Source organism: Taudactylus pleione, unplaced genomic scaffold (assembly GCF_031769625.1).
Source record: "Taudactylus pleione unplaced genomic scaffold, aTauple2 ptg000481l, whole genome shotgun sequence".
NCBI lineage: Eukaryota > Metazoa > Chordata > Amphibia > Anura > Myobatrachidae > Taudactylus > Taudactylus pleione.
In genome coordinates, this window is record NW_028284883.1 from 2,462,010 (window position 1) to 2,485,857 (window position 23,848).

At 42.2% G+C, this 23,848-nt stretch overlaps 1 protein-coding gene across 1 annotated transcript in view; it reads right to left on the reverse strand.

Annotated features, from left to right (window-relative positions):
• Positions 1-3,025: 3,025 nt before the first annotated feature.
• Positions 3,026-23,848, reverse strand: part of LOC148502847 (cytochrome P450 2G1-like) — a 30,007-nt gene continuing 9,184 nt past the window's right edge. Inside the window, exons 2-9 of the mRNA XM_088449314.1 lie at positions 23,435-23,597; positions 19,574-19,723; positions 17,989-18,149; positions 15,578-15,754; positions 13,911-14,052; positions 10,563-10,750; positions 5,393-5,534; positions 3,026-3,213 (exon numbers count right to left, since the gene is read on the reverse strand). Of these exons, the coding sequence (XP_088305440.1) occupies positions 3,026-3,213; positions 5,393-5,534; positions 10,563-10,750; positions 13,911-14,052; positions 15,578-15,754; positions 17,989-18,149; positions 19,574-19,723; positions 23,435-23,597 (1,311 nt within the window). The remainder of the gene's footprint in view (positions 3,214-5,392; positions 5,535-10,562; positions 10,751-13,910; positions 14,053-15,577; positions 15,755-17,988; positions 18,150-19,573; positions 19,724-23,434; positions 23,598-23,848) is intronic.

Below are 23,848 nucleotides of genomic sequence, written 5' to 3' on the forward strand. Positions count from 1 at the left end.
AATAAAAATGCCTTTCAGACTAATGGGGCTTGTATTCTGAAGGTGGGGGATTGCTTGTACTGCTGGGATGGCACCTATATTGTTTATTTCAGCAGGATGCCAGGCTGACAGCTATAATAACAGTGCAGCAGGGGCAGTCTTTCCTGCTGCACTGTTCCTCTAGTGACAGTGGTTAGAACATTGTGTGCTGTGTCCTGATTGGAGGAGTTACAGTAATCACATGCTGATTGGAATAGCCCCTTACACTTGTTCCGCTGATCCAAAAAATTGTGTAGGTGGACTCCATTCTCTAAAAAACTACCAACACCTGACTCAGAAGTATCAAGAATATGTAAATGTATATTATATTTACTAAATATGTAGAGCTTAAAAATAATCAACCATCACAAAAACACATTTAAAACAATATTTAATAACAATTAACATGGTTAATGCTAAAAACAAATGTCACTATAACACCGATCTCATCTTCCCTCTGTCTGCCCAGCTTTTTCCAGTCACTTTCTACTGGTCTTCTATCTGGGAGACCACCACAATTGGTTACCTATTACCAGATAGAGGCAACATGTGTCCATTCTGTTTCCATTGGTGTCAAAGCTTCTTCCCGTGCACATGATACCCCCTGTACTACTCCTCCATTGGGTGAGCACCTCTTCTATGCTGCTTGCTTCTTTCATTGTTTTCAATCTGCATTTTGACACCCCTCCATATATATTCCCCTGTGTCTTTGTATTCCATTATCTATTTCTCTGTATCCAATGATGAATATGTAACACTGACCCTCACATCTTTTTTGTGCTCATCTGTCTCCACTTTGTGTCTGTCCCTATCTTCCCCCCCTATGTATCTATGTTACATTTGAATATGTACCTTTATCTCTCATCCCTCGACTTTGCACTGTGGGCATCTGTCCTTTCTTTTTCCTATTTGTGAATCTGTCTCCTTTACCCTTCTTATAATATCTATTATTAAGGCTTTTTCTGCCATTTGTCCCTAACATCCACTTTTCTAGTGTGCCCATCATACAGTATTCCACTGTTCCTCTTGCTCTGTACCTTCTCCCACCTTCACTATTTTTCTTGATCCACTCTTCACCCCTCTTTCTCATCCTTCTCTTCTGCCGGCACTGGATCTGTCCCCCTCTAATGTCACATAACTGAGTCTTAGGATGACAGGTACGCGCAATTATTTTGGTTTTTAGAATATTTGCTGAGCTACTATATAGGAACCTCTTGATACATTATAGGTTCTATTCATCAAGTTAAAAATCTTATCTTGATAGCAAATGTGGTAGTGGGTTTTTGAGACACTGTATTAGCAACAAAAATTGGACTGAGGGGGGGGGGCTGAATTAATCTCCTTCCTACCTAGTACCCCATTAGGTCTTGATCTGTCTCATGTTCATGTATTTCTGGCTATAGAAACAGTCATTGTTGTTGAAAGGCTCTAATAGCAGGACTCATGTGCTAAAAGTTGTATAACCCCTATTAAGAGTATAATTATAACGTACTGTACATATATAACTGTTAATCACAGTCACATAATTTTGAACAGTTTATGTAAGAAAGTGGTTTTATTTCAATATTCATTATTTAGGGTTTGCCAGTGCGTTTCAATGCTGTTACAGGGGCGTGCATAAATTAGCCACTCCGATGCTGTATGAAGCCTGAGGTCTTATAGAGTGCGATGAAGTTAGCAATTTCTGAGTAAGGTGAGAGCTTGTGCAAGGGTGCGTGAGGCTGCGATGGTACTCAATTGTACCAATGTTTTCACAGACTTGCTAAACATTACGGATGTGTGTAAGGTAAAGTGGGCGCAGCTGTGATCACAGTAGCGATCCGTAGGGAATCAGGCCAAGAGACAAATGATCTGCCTGCACAATTTAATTCACATCTGAATGCCTGATGCAATATGATTCATTAACAATTGTATACAGAGAGAAGATAATTTACTGTACTTAACATGTAAATGCAAGAATACATTACTGGTCTATCGCTGAATTTTCAGCCTGTGAAAAGATCCATTTGGCGAGTTTAAATCGTTAAAGTTTTTCTTAAGTGTTTTTTTCACACCATAAAATAAATGCAGTAAAGTTATCTGCATCCAGCACCGAGTGTGTGGGGTAAATTTACAAAGATTCGTGTTTTTGGGCGAGATTAAACATGACCTGGTTTGCACAAATGTGCTTGAGTTTGTCCAGACCAAACTCGCAAATTTACAGAGAATCGTATTTTGCTGAATCGTGGTTTTCGATGGTGTATGTGATCATGTTTTTTACCCATGCTCCCTGTGTCTGACCACAGCCAAACACACACAAACATGCAGCCTGCACACATCAGTGAGATGCATGCAGGTTGCTTGTGTGTATTGTGTATAACAAAAAGCATAACCAGCCCCAGGCTCTGTGAGCCGGCCCTGGTTTAAAAAAATATAAAGACCAAAATGTATAGGGGTCCCCTGTATTTAATGAACAGCACCGGGCTCCACTAGTGGGGGTGTACTGCCACAGCCGGGGGACACGCTTCACAATATCCCCCCGGCCAAAGCATCCACATCCCCAACTAGTTGTCCCAGGCTGGGGATCTCTGGGGTGGTGGGGGACCCCCATCTCCAGGGTATCCCAGGTTGGGGATGAATCCCAGGGCTATCCATTGCATCCCTGGCAGTGGGTGTGGGGTTGATGTAAAAATAGAATTAAGGCAATATTGTCTTTTACACAGAGACTATAGGGCCAGCAAGCCTCCACGGCATGCTGATACTTGTACTCACTGGGCAACAGGAATCGCCCCTACATGCCGATACTCACTGGGCAACAGGAAACCCCCCTAAGTGTGCCTCTGTGAATATAATATGTTTTCCACTGTGGCTGAAGTCTTTCCTCCTCTTTATTGGGCATACTCCGTGTCTTAAAGGAGATCCTGACTATTTAAACTGCTTCAGCATATAGAGCTTCTAAATGCAAATCACAATTCACAAATTATTTAAAACAGCACATTTAATTTCTATTTAAATTTTATCTTTTGAGTTATTCTACACGAGGTTTAAATGTCATCTCATAATTAATGGGTAGATTTGCAAATCCAGTCATTCGAGGGGCAATGTCATCTTCTGTGAATTGAGTCTCTGAAGTTAGTGTAAAATTCTGCAGGATGGTTGTGAGGAAGAGAAACAGCTCCATGCGGGCCAGACCTTCTCCAAGGCAAATCCGTTTACCTAAAATATAGAGAACAAGCATTTTCTTAACTAACATGTATGAATATGAAATGAAAGCAGCACATGCTATGACTGAAGCAGTTGTGTTACCTGACATACTGTAACTGGTACAGTAAGATTATTTATATCATCATATTTGTGTAACATAAAGCATGATACTGTACATTTGTAATTTTAGTTGGTTTAATGTGATCCCCACATGATGCATAATGCAACAAATTAAACAAAAATGTTTTTATCTACTATAAATGACATGACTTACTAGTTAATGACCCACATCCTCTCAGATCTACAGTATTTACTCTTGCAAAGGTAAACTAGAAGTGTATAGTAAACTAAGGATTAGTACAAAGCTTATGTGCAGGGCCGGCTCAAAGCATGTTCGACCAGTGCGGTTGAAAAGGGGCGCCACCCTAGAGAGGGTTCACCCCTCCCTACCATTCCCAATTTCAGTGGGACAATTCAGTTTTTCGGGCACTGCCCCGCTGTTCCACCCGCAGGGCAAAGTGTCCCGCCGGCGATCGGGAGGTTGGGCACCTCCAGCGCCACAGCTGTGCAGTGGTGCCAGCCCCAAGAAGAGGAATGGATGCCGCGCGCATGCGTGCAGAATCCATTCAGTGCAGGAAGAGGGCTGGAGGCAGTCCAGTTACTGATGCGCACAGGTAAGGGTCGACTAGGTACTGTCCTGCACAGGGTGTGACTCCCCCTAGAGCCGGCCCTGGTTATGCGAGATCATCTCTGACAGGCAGTCTGAATATTCCCTTATGAAAATGAAACCCTCAGAGGTGGAAAAGATGGGAAACACAAAGCAGTCCTTAAGGCCTTGAGCAGATATAGGCAACCTTTAGCATTAGTGCTTCTATACCCTCTACATAGTAAATCTGGAGTTTCTATACATCTACTGAAAATAACAGATGTTGAGCCCATGTTCTATTGTGTTTATTTTCTGCAGATTCTCATTAGATTTGTTTTTTGTAAAGTCCCCCCCAAACTCTAATAGAGAAATCTAAACCAATTCTCAGTAAATATAACCCCTAGGGGGATTGGCAAATTTTCACAATTCAATGCTCAGAGGGAAATTACAAATGAAGAAAAGAAGACCACTGAGAGTGGGACACTGTATTTCTGGTTTGCACCATTACAGGTATCTCTGGGACTGGCAGGATGGATGGAGAGCAAAGGTAAGTAAGATTTTCCTGTTGTATTTAGCTCACATAATTCCACACACAATTAAGAGGATGATTCTCAGTCGGATCTTTTCACAGAATCAAATAGAGTTTTAGCAGTCGCTGCACATGCCAAAGGGAATTTAAAATTTTTTCATATGTTTGTCCGATTCTGTTGTTCTAGCGGAATCGGTATGAAAGACAGTTGGACAGGATGCCGGCTGTCAGTACCCTGACAGCGGCATCCCGAAGGTTCAAATCCCGACAGTGGAAAGGTGAGTACTGTTCCCCTGTCCTATTTACCACCTAACCCTAACCCTTCTTTCCTGTACCCTAATACAAACCCTCCCTACCCTGCACCCTAACCCCCCGGTAATTGCCTAAACCTAACCCTCCCCCCTTAGCGCCTAACCCTAACCCTCCCCCCTTAGCGCCTTACCCTAAACCTCCCAGGTGGTTCCTGAACCTAACCCCCCCTGCCCGGAGCCTAACCTAACCTCCCCCCTCCCGCAAGATAATGCAAATACCCCCTGGGATGCCTATACCTAATTCCCCCCCCCCCCCCCCATGGCTGATACTCACCTTTCCGTGGTGTCCTTATGATCGGGATGCCGATTGCTGGGATCCTGACGTCAGCATCCCAAGTCATGATGGGATTTCGACGCCGGTGTTGTCTCGGCGTTCAGGATTCCGATGCTGGGATCAGGATCCCGCTTGTCGGGATGCTTACCGCATCCCGATCTAGCAGGTTCAGATTATTAATGTGGGTACATACCATGAATTTGTAGAATGTAACAGTATTATGATATTTAAATGGGGAAGCAATTTTATATATTTCATGGTGCTGTATGATTTTGTTGCCAACAGCTTAGAATGTTGGAAAGTGGGTGTTGATAATAAGTAGCTAATATACAATACAAAGTAACTATGTATTATATCGTCTACTACGGCCTTGTGTGATGGAAATTGGGCCACTTTAATGTTTTATTTAATTTAGAAAAGTTATGTTTTACCTATGGAAAATGGCATAAAAGCATCACTCTTCTTAAAGCCCCCAGACTCATCGAGAAAGTGTCCAGGGTTGAATTTGTCTGGTGTGGTGAACTGGCTGGGGTCTCGCAGGACAGTACACAGCAGAGGATACACATCAGTGCCCTGTATTCAGAAATGAGGGATTACAAAATAAAATAAAATAAAAAAAGTTTTTATATGGAATTATACATGATAACTTGAACAGTTTTAATTGTCAAAGTAAAATAGAAATGAAAATGCATAGCAGCCCTAACAGACAAGTGATGACAGAAAATGATAGAGGATCATGTAAGATTTAATTAAAATCTATCAATTGATGATCTCTGCTGTGTTTTATATGCTGTCTAAATTCATCTGTGCTATGTACAGCCTGAAATAAAACGTTCACACACGCACTTAATAAAAATTTGGCCGGATCCTGTCTCAAGCTAGTACACAGAAAACACAGCAATAATAAATTATAGACTACTCCCATAAGGCAGCACAAAACAATTATACAGAAATTATCATCATCCTATTATTTATATGTATATATATGTACAATATGGTCTGCAGTGCTCTACAAATGGTAAGAAAAGCAGATGGGGGCTGCATGTAGTAGGTGCTGATTTGCTGGAACCGGCATGATTTCAATGATATATATGCTAAACTTTAAAACAACAATTTGTTTTAAGGCAAAAACAGATCTTATCCTTCGACTTCTAATACCCAGTATTGCAGTATATGTAACAGTTTTAAATTTGCTGAAACCGGAGTAATATCAGTGCTATAACTACTAAATTTAAAGCACCAATTTGTTTTAATGCAAAACCAGGTGTACATTTATCGGCTATGTTACCAGAATCACGCTGGTCCCAGAAAATGGGGACCTATTACATATAATCCTGGGTATTAAACAAAAGGTAAGAGTACTCTGGCCCTCATTCAGCAATGCATGCTGGTGCACTGCTGAAAGCAGGTCTCCGATGATTGGGAATCTGCGCAGGCGCCTGACCCATTCTGCGAATGTGCAGAACAGGTCTGCGATTCCGCACGCAGACTGGCATCAAACTGTCATTGATTGACAGTCTGCTGCCATTTGTGGGTGTGGAGGGGGCGGCGAAGACCTCTGTTTTCTGAAACCGAGGCATTTCACTGCCATTGGGGGGAGGGAAGAGTCCAGGATCTCTGCCGGCTGATGGAGATTTCCTGGCTTCTTCCTCTCGTATGCGGCGGCCAGGTGCGTGACCCCATGGGTCACCTTAGTTGGCCGACGTTACACGTTACTTACATTGGACAGCGCAGCTCGGATAAGTAATGCAGCAGGAGACGTGATGCCTCCTGTACATTACCATATCTGCACAGACGGAATTGCAAAGCTGCTTGTGAGCAGCTTTGCAAATCCGATCGAAGCTGAATAAGGCCCTCTGATCACTAATATGTAATCTGTAGGAGAATGGAATGTGAGGTCATGTGCAAGAAATTTCCATATTTGTACAGTCAGAATGGAAAGGACAAAATGATGAGTGGGTCTATATGATCAGCAATAATGGTCATTGTGGGTGTGATTCAGAGTTGTACGCAATAGTGATATTTATGTATTTGAACGATTATCAGTAAACCATGTCTATGGGGTAAATAAACTAAGATTCGAGACTGATCGAGTTTGTTTTTTTTTAAACTTGATTTGCATCGCCTTAACTCGGGTGATTTTCCCATTTTTAAACTCTCATATTTACTAAGAAGTGAGTTTAGCTGACCGTGAGTTTACTGATGGTGAAGCAGATCAAGATTTCTCCCCTGAGCAGCAAGTTTAGATTAAATTACTCACCCGAGATTGCAGTTTTTTCTCTCTGCAAAACTCTCCCGAGCAAGCAGCCTGCACATACCAGTGAGATATGTGAAGGCTGCTTGTGTGGTCTACCTGTTAAACAAGGGTTAAATCTTAAAAAAAATTACATGGGGTCCCCCCCCAAAAGACATAACCTGCCCGGCACTGCTCAGCCAGTCCTGGTTCCTAAAATTAGGGAACAAAGCGAGTAGGGTTCACGTGTAATGTAGAAACCAGCACCTGGCTGCACGGTGCTGGTTTTAAATATAGGGGGAAAAAAATGCGTAGGGGTCTCCCTATATTTTAAACCAGCACTGGACCCAAACCGACTGGAGTGTAATGTCTAAACTCACCTGAGATTGTCATCTCGACCAAACTCGAGTCTTAGTCAATTTACCCCTATGTCTCACTGTGCATTCGTCAAGGTACATCACCGTGTCGTATGCAGTGACATTTTATTTACAGTGTGATTTACAGTCAGGGAGCGTTTGGGGGAGGTAACAGTGAGTTACCTGAAACATTTTGCAAAGAACACAGGTGTGTGGCAAACGGTTCTGCAATCCCATCCACAAGAAATATGGCTCCAATCTCTAAGTTCCTGTGGCCATTTTGCAAGTCCATAGGTTCACTCAGCACTGCGATAATCAAATGATCTGTGACCAATGCTGCATCTTTGTACGCAGAAGCTTGAGTTTCCGAAGCTGCTATATGGGCGGCTCAATAATTCTCCCGAAATTAGTGACGTTTGCATATTTTCACATATTATCTGTGTACGCAGATGCTGTAGTGTACAAGTCTGAGTCAGACTCTATGTCATTTTCATTAGAAAAAAGGAACAAAAGTATGTTTTGTTTGCTCAGTATGGAGTAGAGATATGCGGTTTGGCTCTCCAGAAATCCAAATCCACCCGAATTTCGTGAATCCAAAAGATCCGAGTCGCGGTTCTATTCTCCTGAAGGGATCTGGATAAATCTAAATCACTTTTCTGATCTTCCAGTGGTTCAAAATTAAAAATTTAAATCCGAATTTTGGGTTTTGGATTGCAAAAATTACATAATTTTAACTGTTTTAAAAAAGTTTTTATCATATTTTTTAAATATTCAAAAAATCAGTACCAAAACCAAAACACGAAGATGAATCCAGATCCAAAACCAAAACCCAAACATGGGGGTCAGCACACATCTCTAGTATGAAGTAGTGGAAATAAGGTTAAATAGATGGTTTAGGAATTTGAACACTTTGTGGGTTTACAAGTAATGTTTACATTTTTGGAAGCTAGTAGGATGTTTTGTATATGCCACAGAGTAGCCAACACAAAGTATTGTATAAAGGGAAGAGGTAATGACAGTGAATGAGAGGGGCAGATCTTGAGCTGTTGCCCTGATTCAGAGCCGGACGCTCTGACAGAGCGCTCGCTCTGAATCAGGGCCATCCCTCTGAAATTAAGAGCGGCCTCTTGGCCGCTCGCATTGCTATGGGTCGCCACCCACAGCTATAGCGAGCAGCCAAAATGATGGTAGCGATGGTCAAGACCATCGCGACCATCGGGCTTGTGACGAGACCCTTGCGGTAGGGTCTCGTTGTCGCAAGCCCAGGAGTGCTTTTGGGGCCGGCAGTGATGTCAGTGGGGCCGGCCCCAAACGGTAGGCGTTCCCATGGGAGCACCTCCGTCTGGGCAGCCACGCCCCCGGCACGCCCACCAAAGGGGGCGTGCTGTCACTCACCATCTACAGCACGCCCCCTTTGGTGCGAGACCCATAACGACGGCTTGGTCGTCGTTATTTGGGTCTCGCGCATGGGCACGACGGAGCCGCCTCCGTCATGCGCATGCGCACTTGGCCAACATCGACCCGCTCTGAATTAGGCCCTGAGTGAACAAATCAATATGGGTGATATTTTGAAACAAGTGAAGAGATGTATATCGATACCCATTTGTTAATGATTTTGCATTCTAGTGGAATTATTTTCTAGAATATTTTCTGTAAGGTACAACAATACAATGAATCTAGGCACTGTAGACCAAAGTACATAAATTGTACAAGTGATAGTATGTTTAGGTGAAGACAAGTAACATCAGACATAATGTGTGCATACTGTATAATAAGGATTCTACACTGTCTTGAGTAAATGACATGTATTTTATGGAGATTTGTACATGGATTTGGATACAGACTAAATATGAGTAACAAGAAAAGTTCTGAGTCAAGCATGACGTTAAGACAATAAGCTTGAATGGTAGGACTGACTGTTTTATTGTAAACAAATTTATAGATGCCGGGTAAGTAGCTTCTGTTGAATGGTGAAAAGATTATTGACTAAGTGATTGAAAGACTGAGGGCCTGATTCTGTAAGGGTCGTAATTGCAAAGCTGCACTCAGGCAGCTTTGCAATTGTGATCCTTTTGCAGATATGGTAATGCACAGGCGGTATCTGGCCCCCGTGCATTACTTAACTGAGCTGGTTAATCTGCGTACCATCGGCCGGCTGCGGTGACCCATAGGGTCCCGCAGCCACTCGCTGCAGTTTAGAGGAAGAGGCCAGGAAATCTCCATCATCCGATGGAGATCCTGGCCTCTTCCCTCCCCCCCCAACGGCGGCAACACACCTCCGTTTCGGGTAACTGGTGCCGCCCCCTCTCCATCCCCAAATGGCAGCAGACTCTCAATCACTGACAGTCTGCTGCCAGTTTGCAAGCGGACTCGCAGACCCGTTGTGCACATGCGCAGAATGGGTCTGTCATCTGTGCAGATTCCCAAACACCGGGAATCTGCGTTCAGCAGTGCATTAGTGTGCACTGCTGAATCAGGCCCTTAGTTTAAATGATAAGAGAACCAAGATGAAATGTAAGGAAGGCATTCAGTAATGTGCTCTATATACAGTAGGTGGTAAAAGATCCAAAGAGGAAAAATTTATTTGTGTTTGATCTAAACAGAAATTCAAAGAAATGTACTTGTTTTACAAGATCAAAGGACTTAGTACTGAGCCTTGGAAGTAAAATCTTGGGCATTGATAAAAAATCGATAAAAACAGCAAAAATCATGTACTTGCAAACTGATAGCAGACCTGAGCCGGGACTTGGTTTTGGTTCTACTCGGAAACCCCAAAATGATTCCTAACTGGGTCTCAATTCAACTCAAAACCGTTAACTCCTAACTAAACTGCACATCTCTAATGGTTTCATCCTATGAACTTGATATCTTGTGGTTTCTGTTGTACTAAATTGCTACTATAACTGTAAAGTAAATTTTAAGAATAATATATGCAAATCAGTTTTAACAACATATAAAAAATTATTACATAAGTAGTTTTCTGTATGCAATATTTAAAACTGCCCCACTTGCCTTTGGAATGGTGAATCCTCTGAATGTGGTGTCTCTGATCACTTTGTGGGGAACATTTGTTGGGATAACATCACTAAACCTCTGGATCTCATGGATGACAGCCTCCATGTATGGCATCTTGTTCCGGTCCTCAATGTTAGGACTTCTGTTTTGGCCAATCACACAATCTATTTCCTTATGCAATTTATCTAGAACAAGTGTAAAAGGCAAAGAATAACATGTTTTATGTTGCTTGGTCTTTCTTTTTTGGTCCAAAAATTCTATTATACAGATGTGTCCTTTATGGTATGGCGCGAAGCTTGTGCCCATGAGCAGTTATGCACACTGCGCTTGCATACGGGACCCCATAGGAATGCATGGTGCAATAACAGTGTGCACCATAGTGTATGCTGCTGTGGGTAATCGCATGGCACGATGCGTGCACAAATTTGTAGCCATGATCTGCAAAGATGTAGCAGGACACATCTCTATGGGAATCGGTATCTAATGCCTGAGGCTGTTTAGCCGCCGGATCAAATACTGACAGCAGCAGCCCTGTGGGTCGAAATCCAGACAGCCGAAGTTAAGTACCCTAACCCTCCCCTCACCCACCCTAACCATAACCCTTCTTTAGGGGTGCCTAAACCTAACCTCTCCCCCTAGTGCCTAACCCTAACCTCCCTCTCTTAGTGCCTAACCCTAATCCCCCCCTAGTGGTGCCTAAGCCTGACCCCCCCTTCCCCTACCATAACCCTCCTAGGGGTGCCTAACCCTAAGTTTCCCCCGGGGGTCTCTAAGCCTAACCCTACCCTTCTCGTGGCTAGATGCTAAGATACCCAGCATACCTTCGCTTGGTATGCTGGGTGTCGGGATTCTGTAGTGGGGCTAATGATAGGTATGTAAGTGTATCCTGACTGCATCCCTCTGTGTGACAGATCAGACCCTGTAAGCTAATAAGTGAAATCAACAAAGCTACAGTATGATGTGTTTTTTTGCTTTTTCCATAAATAACTCCTTAAAAAAATAAAAATGCACAATATTTATGTTATAAAATTCAGTTTAGACATAATTAATTCATAGTTAAACATAGTTAGTAAGGCTGATTGGGTTGGGTATGGGAGACTGGCAGTCGGGATGCCAGTTGTCAAAAGACCAACAGTGGTATCCCGATGCTCAGAATCCTGACAGAGGCTAGGTAACTAACCTAACCCTCACCCGTCACCCTCTAACCGTAACTCTTTCTTCCTGCATCCGAGCCCTACCCCTCTCACCTTACTCTCCCCCTTAGTGCCTAACTCTACCCTTCCCTGGTGGTGCCTAACCCTAACCTCCCACCCCGCAGCCTAACCCTAATTATCCTAACCCTTCACCCTTTAACCCTAACCCTCCCTTCCTGCATCCTAATCCTAAACCTCCCACATAACTCTCCTCCCTTAGTGCCTAACTGTAACCCCCCCAATGGTGTCTAACTCTAACCCCCCTGGTGGTACTTAAATCACCCCCATGGGTGCCTATCCCTAACCTTCCACATGCGCAGCTTAACCCTAACCCTCCATGGTGCCTAAAACTAACCCTCCACCCCCACGGCTAACAGCTAACCCGGGCCGCTATACTTACGATCGGGATGCCAGCTGTCAGCATCTCTCACCTGATGTCAGGATTCCGGCGCCAGTGTGGTGGACAGAGGTCGGGATTCTGGCACTGGGATTTCGTCTGCCGACATCCCGATTGTAGGTAAACTGACTACATCCCGGCTGATTCTATACCTAGGTCTATTAGAATTCAACCTTTCATAAATTTGAAATGTATTGATCCAGGAAAGGATGAAACAAACATACAAAACAATTCTCAGTGTAATAGATGCTAATTCAGCCTTATTAAGGGAAACAATGTTATGGCAATACGATTAATTTCCTGGATCACCCCCATAATGATCAGCTGCACTGGCACATGTTATTCTCCATTATCATATCCTTTACCACTAAAATAGACTTCATTAAGATCCTGGTAGCCTAGTTCAGTATTGATGGTTTGGCCCAGAAGTGTTGTGAAGAAAGATTTGCAACTATAAGAAAACAGATTGCTCTATGGAGCCTCAGTGATTGTCCCATTGAAGGGAAAGCACTGGTGCTGCTCAACAAGATCCATTCTTTTCTCTAGTGCCTGACCCAACCATGAACACCTCTACTCATGGTCTGAAGGCATTCACAAGGGTAGCATTCCATTTCATTTGGAACTTCAAAATGTACAAAGTAAAGGAAGCAACTATGTACAAGGAGCCCCTTAAAGTTGGTAAGTTATCATACTGAAGCCTTCTTTTGTTAAACTTTAACTTTATGCACAAGATTTCAATAGAGTAAAAATGGCTCTTCAAGCATTTAAATATACTATATATTACAAGGCTTTTGTGGACTAACCTGTGACTGTACCATTGTTACCTGTCTGGGACCTGGCCCAAGTGGATATGGTTGGAAGCAAGAGGAACAGAGGATCCAGAGCCTCGTAACATATTCTTTTACTGCTCCATTTACTGTTGGGCTCAGTACAGACTTTGTGCTTTTGCATGTTTTTATGAAATCTTTGTTTTTATATGTATTATATTAAATGTGGACAAAAATGATAATACACCAATTTGTCCTTTTTTATTTCCATTCTACGACACTATGGTGGAATTCATGTGTCTGAAAAAACAGAGGTGCTGAATCTACACATCCACAGATATTTCAATGCTCTAAAACATAAATACCTATGAGGTTGATGCAGAACCTAAATGTCCAGTTTGGTTGCCTCTACTCTGCATATTTAGATATTACATATTTAGAACATTTTTATGTTACAGTATGTGTGTGCCATTTTAATGTATTTATGCATTAAGTTTTCATTTTGTTTTTTTCTCTTTTAAGAAAAGCGTAAAGGAAAGTAACCTGACTGTTTAAATTATTATCTACTATTCATTTTCTTGGTGACAGTACTCCCTACTTTTGTTTGTTATTGTATCTTCTTGGTTCTGATTGGGTGGAAGCTGGTTGTGATTTGGCTGCTTTTTGTTCATTGAATTGTGCGCCCCTGCAAACTCCATGTTTTGTTTATATATAACATTTGGGGGTGGTTTTGCCAAATCCAAAACACGGGTGTCCGCTCACATCTCTGATTGAAATGGACTTATCCTTAAGTACCCCAAAAGTACATGTGCTATTTTTAAACAGGAAAATGACATTATTCAATTAATAATTCATAGATAAGTGAATCTCAATCAATGGCCTTCAAAAATCATTCTGTAATAGAGTTTGAAAATTTTAAATTTCACAACTCTCATTTCCGTCTCCAATACATTCCAGATGACATGATATAAACTATTGATCAATTCACCTTGTATCTCTGGGTATTTTAGGAGGATGAGGAACCCATGTCTTAATGTTGTACCAATTGTCTCTGTCCCAGCAAAGAATAGGTTGAGGACCGTAAACAGCAAGTTCTTCATGTTAAATTCAGAAGTAGGGTCTTCTTTTTCCTGATAGGTAAGCAGTTATAAAATGGTAAAAACAATATTAGTGAATTTAATTTTATCCAGCTTTCCTATCAGTAGGAAATTAAATTAAAATGATAAAGAATAAAGCTAACACAGTATCACTAATCAGTCCATTGGGCTGATGCAGAATGAGCAGCAAAACATTCATAAGTGAAACCTAAAACGAAAAAAATCACATGCAAAGTGGCATATATTTGCCCATAAGCTGTGACCAAGATTCATTCATCTTTGCATGGGCTGAAACAACACTCCCCACCCCATGGCCTGACAGATGTAAGAATTTTCTTCCTCGCCACAAAGCTCTATACAATTCTACAACCTGTGATAGACTTATTCTCAAAGTGGGGTATACCAGCTTGTTGAAATTTTCCCCTGGTTTGCTAGTTGTCCTTTACTTAATTAGAACAATAGGACCTGCAGATGTTAATTAAGGGGCCTGTGAATAACAATTAGGGGTTCCTCCCCACATTAATCTACCCATGATTTTATGATCTAAATGAGGGTTTTAGGAATACTGCCTTTCTGTTCCTCATAATCCCCTTAGGTAGCTGGAGTCTAGAATATAAATATATGGGTATATCCTGATCATAGAGACAGTTGCTTGGCTCCATCTGGTGACATATTACTATATTTTCTGACCCCACATTATTTACATACTCTCCACCCATAAAGCCTACTTGGCCTGGTGACTAAAGGAGATATTAATAGATAGACAGTGGGATCCAAACCTCTGGACCGAGGTTTGGATCCTGCTTTATATATCCAGGGCTATTAATTTAAGAGGTGATTATCGTGCAGTCATCACACTGGTTCATCTTATGACTGGAGCATGGAAGTTATAGTATGTATTAGTACTTTATTTAAGCTCTCCGCCCAAAACTGCTTTTAGGTGTTGTGGATTGAGCAATTATTTTACTTGGAATACAATTAAAGCTCAATATTTAGTCTTAAACTTGTTTTCTTTGTTAGAATTATATATTTAAATAATGAAAATAGAAATTGACATTATTTTTAGTGTGATCTGAGAATTTTATCGCAGTTCATGTCTGTAAATTATTGTTGTTTAAGATGTGAGTGTTTTCTACATGTTCCTGATCATGCTATTGCTAACCATGCTAACTTCCCCCTTGATTAAACCACATCCACTTTATATTACAGTCAAACCTAGTATTTTGCATGATTACTCAACTTATCTTACTGCAACTAATTGTGTACACTCCAATATGCTTACCCTTATGACTGACTGCAATTTCCTTTGGGATTATAACATTGATGTCTACAACTAATTTTTTTTATCTTGGCCAATATCCCAAGACTTCATAAATGCAAAAAATGTTGATACTACGGGGTAAATTTACTAAGATGGGAGTTCTATTAAGAAGTGATGTTGTCCATAGGAACCAATCAGATTCCAGGTATTATCTTTTAGAAGGTGCTAGATAAATGAGATAAATAGAACTCCCATCTTAGTAAATTTACCCTTACTAGTTAAAGAGTTTATAAATACCTGATGCATTTTGGTGATGAAGCAGTCAATATAGTCTCTGGGTGAACTCGGGTCCACTGTTGTCTGGTTGATTTTGACTCTCTCGGATACAAATTCCAACAGTGTCTCAACGATTGGAGCGATTTTCTGGTGTGGTCCAGGAATATAGTCCATTATTTTAGGAATTAATTCCTGCAGCTGAACAGAAAGAGTATACATTGCTTTGAACAATCCTTTGCAGAGTTAACACTTAGGGCTATATTTACTAAAGTGCGGGTTATTAGAAGTGGAGATGTTGCCTATAGCAACCAATCAGACTCCAGCTATTGTCTTCAAGAAGATGTTAGTTAAATGTTAAGTAGAATCAGATTGGTTGCTATGGACAACATCTCCACTTCTAATGACTCTCACTTTAGTAAATTCACCCCTTAGGGTCAAATAGAAACAAGTATTGTCACATTCTTAAATACAATTTCTGGTTTATCTTTATGCTACCAGAATGTTTGACATTTCTGAGAGGTGACATTATAAGGGTTCACCATAAGTATCCACATTAGAATTTCCTGCACAGAAACATTCCACAGAGGGAGGTCTTCAGATCCTCAATACATGGGTGCTGATAGTTAGTTACTCACACAGGTGAGAAGCAATGTGTAGGACATGGATATATACTGTATGCATATTTTGACCAAATTAACTACCTGTATGTTTCTCTAAATTTAATTGGAAGGAGAACACACACTTGTGAAGATGTTAATATCATATAGTGACAGGGATGAGCCTAGTGGATATGAATAAACAATATAAAAAAGGTGCAATTAATTTGCTGAGTTGTGTATCACATGTAGATAACATGTGTGCACACTGGATCCTCTTATTCTTTAATATATCCATGATCCTGCTTCCAAAGTGTTTAGAGAGCACCTGTCATCTACACACGATGGGTGCATTAACTTTTGTGCTGCATACTGTACTTTTCATGAGATTATGGACCTGATTCAGAGGTGGATGCAATGCTGAGGTTTGCGGTGCTGAGCGATTATTTTTGTACTGCGCATGCATATGTCACGTGCTGCTTTGGAGGACCGTGGGAGCGTCCTGGACTTACCTGTCCAGGTGCTCTAGCGGGGTCCATCTGGCAGGGGTGCAGGCTGCTGGCGGTTAGCGTAGTGTGCGTGCAGTTCCCTGAGAGGCAGCGCTAGGTCTCTGGCATGTTGGAGTTGCCAAGGCTGGGAGTCTGTGCAAACACTGCCGGGTGCTGGGCATCGCCATCTTGGATTTGGTTACATGTCAGGAAGGAGCCAATCCAGTCTGAATGATTCCCATGGGCTCTGACAGCCAATACAGCTCCAGCCTTGGGTACTTAAGGGCTTCCTGGGAGTTCTCAGGTTGCCAGTGCAACGTCTAACACAGCTAGTCTGTGTGCTAGTTCTCTGTGCTCCTTGTCTCATTTACCTCCATTGTCCCAGTTGCAGTACTCAATTGGTGAATTAGTTTGCTGTCAGCTCTAGATCATAGTGCCACTGCCAGTGCTTTGCTCTTCTCAGTTCCGGTAATCTGCTGCTACCTGTGCTATGTTACAGAGCCTCCTTCACCAGCATTCCCAGTCAGCACCAGTACCAGGTTCCCATACCTCAGCATCTCGGGAACCGTCCTCTGCATACCCAGTGGGATTTAGTTCCCTTTTCCCTATAATCTCCATCCTCCGCATCATCCAGCAGAGGCAGAGACATTCATGTACAAGTACCCCCTGCGTCCAGCCTCGTTCCAATATCAGGTAACTGCTCACAAGGACTTACCTGCACCCAGTCCTGGTCCACTACCCACTTCAGATTTCACAGCATATGAGTCACACTGTGCATGCACCAAGTTTCATTAACTTTCGGCGCTTGCAATGAGGACTTGGATGCAGAGTGATTGACAGTAAGGGAGCATTTGTGGGAGGTAATGTGTTGTGACTGCTTCCAGGTCATATCTGTGCCTGTGAATTCGTACACAGTTGTTAAGGTTTTGATGGCTTACTTCTGGAATGTAGTTACCATCCCAGCAGTTGGCATACTGGGGTTCAGAAAACACTCCCGACCACTGGCATCCCAATGGCAAATATTAGAGTTAGGGGGAGGGTAAGCGGTAGTGTTAGGGGTTAGGGTTAGGCACTAGTGAGAGGGCTAGGGTTAGGCTGTGGGGGTGGAAGATTAATAATAGGCTTCGGACTGAAGGGTTGGGGTTGGGCTGCAGGAGGGAATGGTTAGTGTTAGGCTGCAGAAAATGTGGGCATTCCCATGAATATTGGTTCAACCAACAAAATAGGATCATTTACTTTGTGTAGGCTGCATATGCTGCCTCTATGGCTATGTTCTCTAAATTGTAACTAAATAAGTGAGACACAACATTACTAAACAAAAATACTGAACTATTGTACACTACAGTACCTGCCCCCAGGTGGAGCTCATCACTTGGAAAGTCTCATTAAACAAGTTAAGCAACTTCAGAAACTTCAGGTCTTCATACTCAAAGCGGCTCCCAAAGACAATGGAACATATGACATTGGAGACAGCTTGAACTAGAATATTCCTGGGATCTGTAGACTTTTCTGTGGGTAAAATTTTTGGTAAATGATTTCCCACTTACATGTAAGTACATAATTGTCGAGCCAACAACCTCACAATCAAGAAAAAGTCAGAAATTAGGGCCGCTTCATACAAAAATGACTTATATATGAGAATACTATATATAAGTCTTACTGGGTTACTCTGTTAAATTTGAATTGCAATCTGATCTTTTACCTTGTACAACTAGGGCCCTCCTGCCACAATCACCCAATCACATGGCACCCTCCAACAATATTATGCAAGAGGGTCTATATTGCACTCCTAGGGGTATATTAACTAAAGTGCAGGTTTTTAGAAGTGGAGATGTTGCCCATAGCAACCAGATTACAGCTGTTATCTTCTAGAACAGGGGTGCGCAATAAGTGGCCCTCCAGCTGTTGCTGAACTACATACACCATCATGCCTTGCAACAGTTTTAGCATGGCCAAATAGCAAACTTGTGGCAGGCCAAGCTGGGATGCATAGTTCTACAACAACTGGAGGGGCCGCTAATTGACCACCCCTATTCTAGAAGGTGATAGATAGGGAAGCAGTCGGGAAGCCAACAGATGGAGTCCCGACCGCTGGCTTCCCGACTGTCTAATCCCAGCAAGGGTTAAATGACAGGCATCAAAATCCTGACACCTGTCATTTTACCTACGCCGGGAGCCCAACGCCTGGCATCCCGATCGAAGGTAAGCCGGGCGCGGACAGCCGCGGGAGGGTTAGGTTTGGGGCTCCCGGGGGGGACGACTTAGGGTTAGGCACCCCCACGGGAGGGTTAGGTTTAGGCTAGGGGAAGGGGGGGTAGATTTAGGCACTTAGAGGGGGGACTAGGGTTGGGCACCCTTAAGGGAGGGTTAGGGTTAGGGGGGGGAAGATTAGCAATACTTACCTTAATCACCGTTCGGGATTTTCACCCATGTCGGGGCTGCCACTGTCGGGATTTGCCACAATCATACCGGTCCGCTAGATACACTATAAGTAAAATCTGATTGTTTGCTATGGGCAACAACTCCACTTCTAAAAATCCGCACTTTAGTAAATATACCTCTTACTGTCTGTAACTGTTTATTTTTGTTTATTTTTATGTTACAGAATTACCTAACTATTTTATTGTAATGTGTCTATGTTTGATCTTTACAAATGAAAAGCATGGAGAATAACATATTTGTGGAATCAGCCATTTTGGGTGTGATTCTGAGACAAATGCAAAGCAGTTACAAAGGCGGATGGCCTTGGCAGCCAAATTTACTACTGTATACTAATGCCAGTATCCTTAAGAGCACTTCAAATTATTGTATATTCGGTACTCTTAGGTTGACAAGCTACTGGAGGAAAACATTTCACCGTATTGTAACCTGTAGAGGCTGTTTTAAGTGGATTTATAGAGTCTTTATAAATGTTAGCACATGGGAACACATACGTTTGTAGCTTCTGAGCTCCTCCACTAAGCAATGTGCTTCTTCCTGGATCCTTTCCTCGATGCTTCTCTTTCCCATGCCGAAATTCCTCAGCGCGGTAAGTGAGAAGCGACGAAGTTGCTTCCAACGCTCCCCATTGCTAAACACAACTCCTGTAAGACGAAGCATGGAACAATATATAACAATTCATGAAATACTATAAATCTTGTACAATATACTTTTCAATTTTATTTATTTATAATTTTATTGTAGTGACACATGAGCAAGTGAACTGTTTTGGATATTGTAAAATTAATCCTGTTTGAATGGGCTACACACAGAAAAATAATTCTGTACAGGTTGCATAGAAAGCACTTTATTATTGCTAAAAGTCACAATATTGCTTTCTGCCATGTACAACATGACATTATGGGGTAAATTTACTAAGAATTGTGTTGGTCCGAATGTGGCTGTATGGGAGTGTTGAGTTATTTTTTCAAACACATGAATTCTTGTATTTTTAGAGTTAATCACGGCCGAATTCACAGTTAAAATGCGCCTGAACAGACAAATAGAAATTAATACACCATCATCTCAACATGGCAGTACTTTCCCTAGACAGGAATACAACACAGGAATATACCAAAAATCATGATTATAATCATGGGTGTAAAACTAGCAAATTCGTGTCCAAATTGAAGTTTCCAATAGACGCCCTCCTGAGCAGTATGTCTAGCAGAAAACATAAACAGATCAGTGTGATCTGTGTATATTTCTGCTTTGTTATTGTGTATGAAATATTTAAATGTAAAGAAAAAAATTAAGCATAATTATACCCAGGGCCTTGACTGGGTCATAAAATATGGGGAAAAAAACGAGTAGGGTTCCCCTCTATTTTAAGAACCAGCACTGGGCTGCTAAGCCAGTCCTGGTTCCAAAAATAGGGGGAAAACATGCGTAGGGTTCTCCCTATTTCCAGCATTGGACCCTTTCACTGGGTCACCTTGGCCAAGCATTATCACCCCAAACTAGTCAGCCGAAGTGGGGATCTCAAGGGAGGTGGGGACCATCCAATAAAGGTTTCCATCTTCTCCCGAGAACCCCAGGCTTAAGCTGATGTCTGGGGCTCTTCCCTGCAACCCCTGGGCAGTGGGTGCAGGGGTAATAGTGTTGAAAATAGAATGAGACTATTGTTTTTTACAGTGGAACTATAGGTGCCAGCATGCCTGCCCTTTGGCACGTGTGGAACTACAAGGGCCAGCAGGCAGCTGGCACCTGAACCCCCACTGTAAAAAAAATAATTAAAAAACCACAAGACACACACACTGTAGATTTTAAAATGTTAATACATACCTAACACACTCGCACATACTTACCTTCTCCCAGATGTTCACGTCCCCTTCTCCAAGTAGAAATCCAATGGGATACCTGTAAAAAAAACAATACTCACCTACCTCCTGGCATAGATTATGATCTCTTCTCCAGTAGGATCCAATGGGTCTTGTCGAAACAAAAAAAAGAGTGAACCGTACCAGCTCGGACAAGCATGCAGTAGGTATATGTGTTATCACATATACTTGTACTATGCAGATTGACAGACGTGACGCGAGTCTTCTGAATTTCTCACAGACCGCCAGAAAATCAGAGGCCACTTTACATGTACCAGCCATTGATTGGCTGCGACCCACATGCCTGTCAGTCTACAGTATAGGTATATGTGATAATACATATACCTATGCTTGTCCGAGCTGGTATGGGTCACTCCATTTTTTGTTTTGACAAGACCCATTGGATCCTACTGGAGAAGAGGACAGAATCTATGCCAAGAGATAGGTGAGTATTGTTTTTTTTTACAGGTATCCAAATCGGGACCAACACGATTCTTAGTACATTTACCCCTATGAGTCCATAAGGCAGATAATGCCAATGGAGTGGAAGATTTTGAATGGATGAAGTTGCTTCAGTTGTGATTTTGATTCACTTTTTTGGCTTCCAGGTATGAGGTTGGGGAATGTATCAAATATTTTAAAGAGTGGAGAAGTGGACAGGTAGACAAAATGTGTCCTCATGCACTAAACCTCAATACTCCATCTAGCATGAGACACCTGGCATGACTGAGCTGCACCAGGGAGTATAGCATAGAGATTTGTTTTCAATTTTGTGTCCTATTCGCACCGCAGATGCAGTGAAACACCACTCAGTCTGTACCAGAGATGCTGGGACTTTAACCGCACAGGAATAAGTTTTAAAAGGTACAAAGTTCTAGATGGAACTTGGTGTGAAAAAAGCTACAACTGCTGCACTGTAGATCTTTGTATACAGATTCAGATCCATTTGCACATAGATATACAATTGTTGCATACCAAATCAAGCTGTGCAATCTCATTTAGTGGTTTTGTCTCATCCGATTGTTTCATTTGTGCTACTAAGATGCACATTCGAGAAGGGCTGTTTGGTGCGACTGCAGCAATAGTGCATGAGAACACATCTGTATCTATCATTTTATAGATTGTACTTGATAAATGCTAGATAGACCTGATAGGTTGCTATTGGTAACTTCTCAACTTGTCCACTTCCCCGCATTTGATTTGATACATTTTCTCCCAAATGACCTAAATCAGAGATAATAATATGGGGATGAATCATTTGTGAATTGATAGCAGCAAATCTACTTTTATTGGCTGTGTTGATTGCTATCAGGTTCTGTGCACTGCATGTATGTATCTGTTTTACAGTGTCATGTAGTCAGCTTGCTACACATAAGGCCATGTAATGAGGGCAGGAAGTACATATTTAAAATAGAGATGAGCGGTTCGGTTCTCTTTGCCAAATTAGCGCTAATTTGGAATTATCTTATTAGCTATCCAAAACACTTGAGAGACGAACAGCCGAAAAGATGACGCTTTTCAGATCTGAAAGTAACAATTTTAATTTTAAAACCAGCAAAATAAGTCTGATGATTTGGCTAGTAATATTGGGGTAGTTGTATTAACCGCCGAAGCGACATCAGCTCACATTATGTGTGATGATACCGCTTATCCCCATGTATGATTTATGGGCTGGATGGTAAATGACAGGGGCGCCCCTCCCCACTCCGCAGTCGCCGATGTCTGTGGCCTCCACTGCTGTGTGGCTCCTCATCCGTGTCATCTCTCCCCCTGCTGCTGTGTGCCCCACCCCGGTGTCTGCTCTGCCAGCCGTCCACCCCGTGTCTTCTCTCCTCCCACTGCTGTGTCCCTTAGCTTTCCCCGATGTTGGCTCTGTCCTCGCCCCCGCTCCACCCCCCTTGTCCCTTAGCTTTCCCCAGTTTGCAGTCAGTTCCTGATACCCTCCATTCCCTCCTTCTCCCCTCTGCACTTTTTTACTCACCTGTCTTCACTTGTCTTCTCTCTTCCCGGAGCGGTGCAGCCATGTGAGTGACACACACAGTCCTGCGGTGCCTCAGAGCTCTCAGCTCCCAGAGTTAAGCGTAGCAAGGAGGGTTTGAATATATCCCACTGCTGGCTGCAGTGGCTGCCTTGTAAATCTTCACAGGCTGCCATGAAAACAGCAGCCTGTGAAGATTATTGAGGGCTGAACGCCATTTTAGGATTGCATACAGTAACACCATCATGTTCTGAAAAAAATACTTTTTCTGAACTTGATGAATGGCCCTGACTCTTAATTTATACAAAAGTATGTTAAAGTGTTAATTTTCTTATGCTTTTGTGTAAATTAAGTGATGACGAATAGCACTAACCAAAGTCACAAAAATAAGAGCAACCGAAGATGAAATTGCTCTCCGTGTTAGCCTTCCCCTGATTTTGTTTATACTCACAAATAACAACAAATGTAACTCTCTTAAATACCATTATAATGCAATAAGGTATAGATAAATTTCCCACCAAATCCTTTAAAGATTTTGTCCACCGATGCCATTCTCCCTCTGCCACTGAACTCCTCCCCTTGATCAATGAGGGCCTCTTTCACTGCCATGTAGCCATTGAGGACAATCACTGGTCGCTGTCCAAAGTAAATTGTGTACACAGGACCATACTGAGCCCCCATCTATGTGGAGAAAAGGTTAAAGGGATGGAGCGTATAAGACATCAGTGAACACTGTGCTTTTCAGAATATCTATAAGGCAAGATGTACTGTACCTAGGAGACAAATAAGGATAAAGGCATCAATGGCAATGAAAACCTTTATGGTAAGTAGCAGTAGTATACACAAAAGCAGCACTGGACCATTGAGATACAGATGTGTCCTCCCACGTTGTTGCTCAGGTCACATCATACAGGTGTCCTTAGTCACGTTAT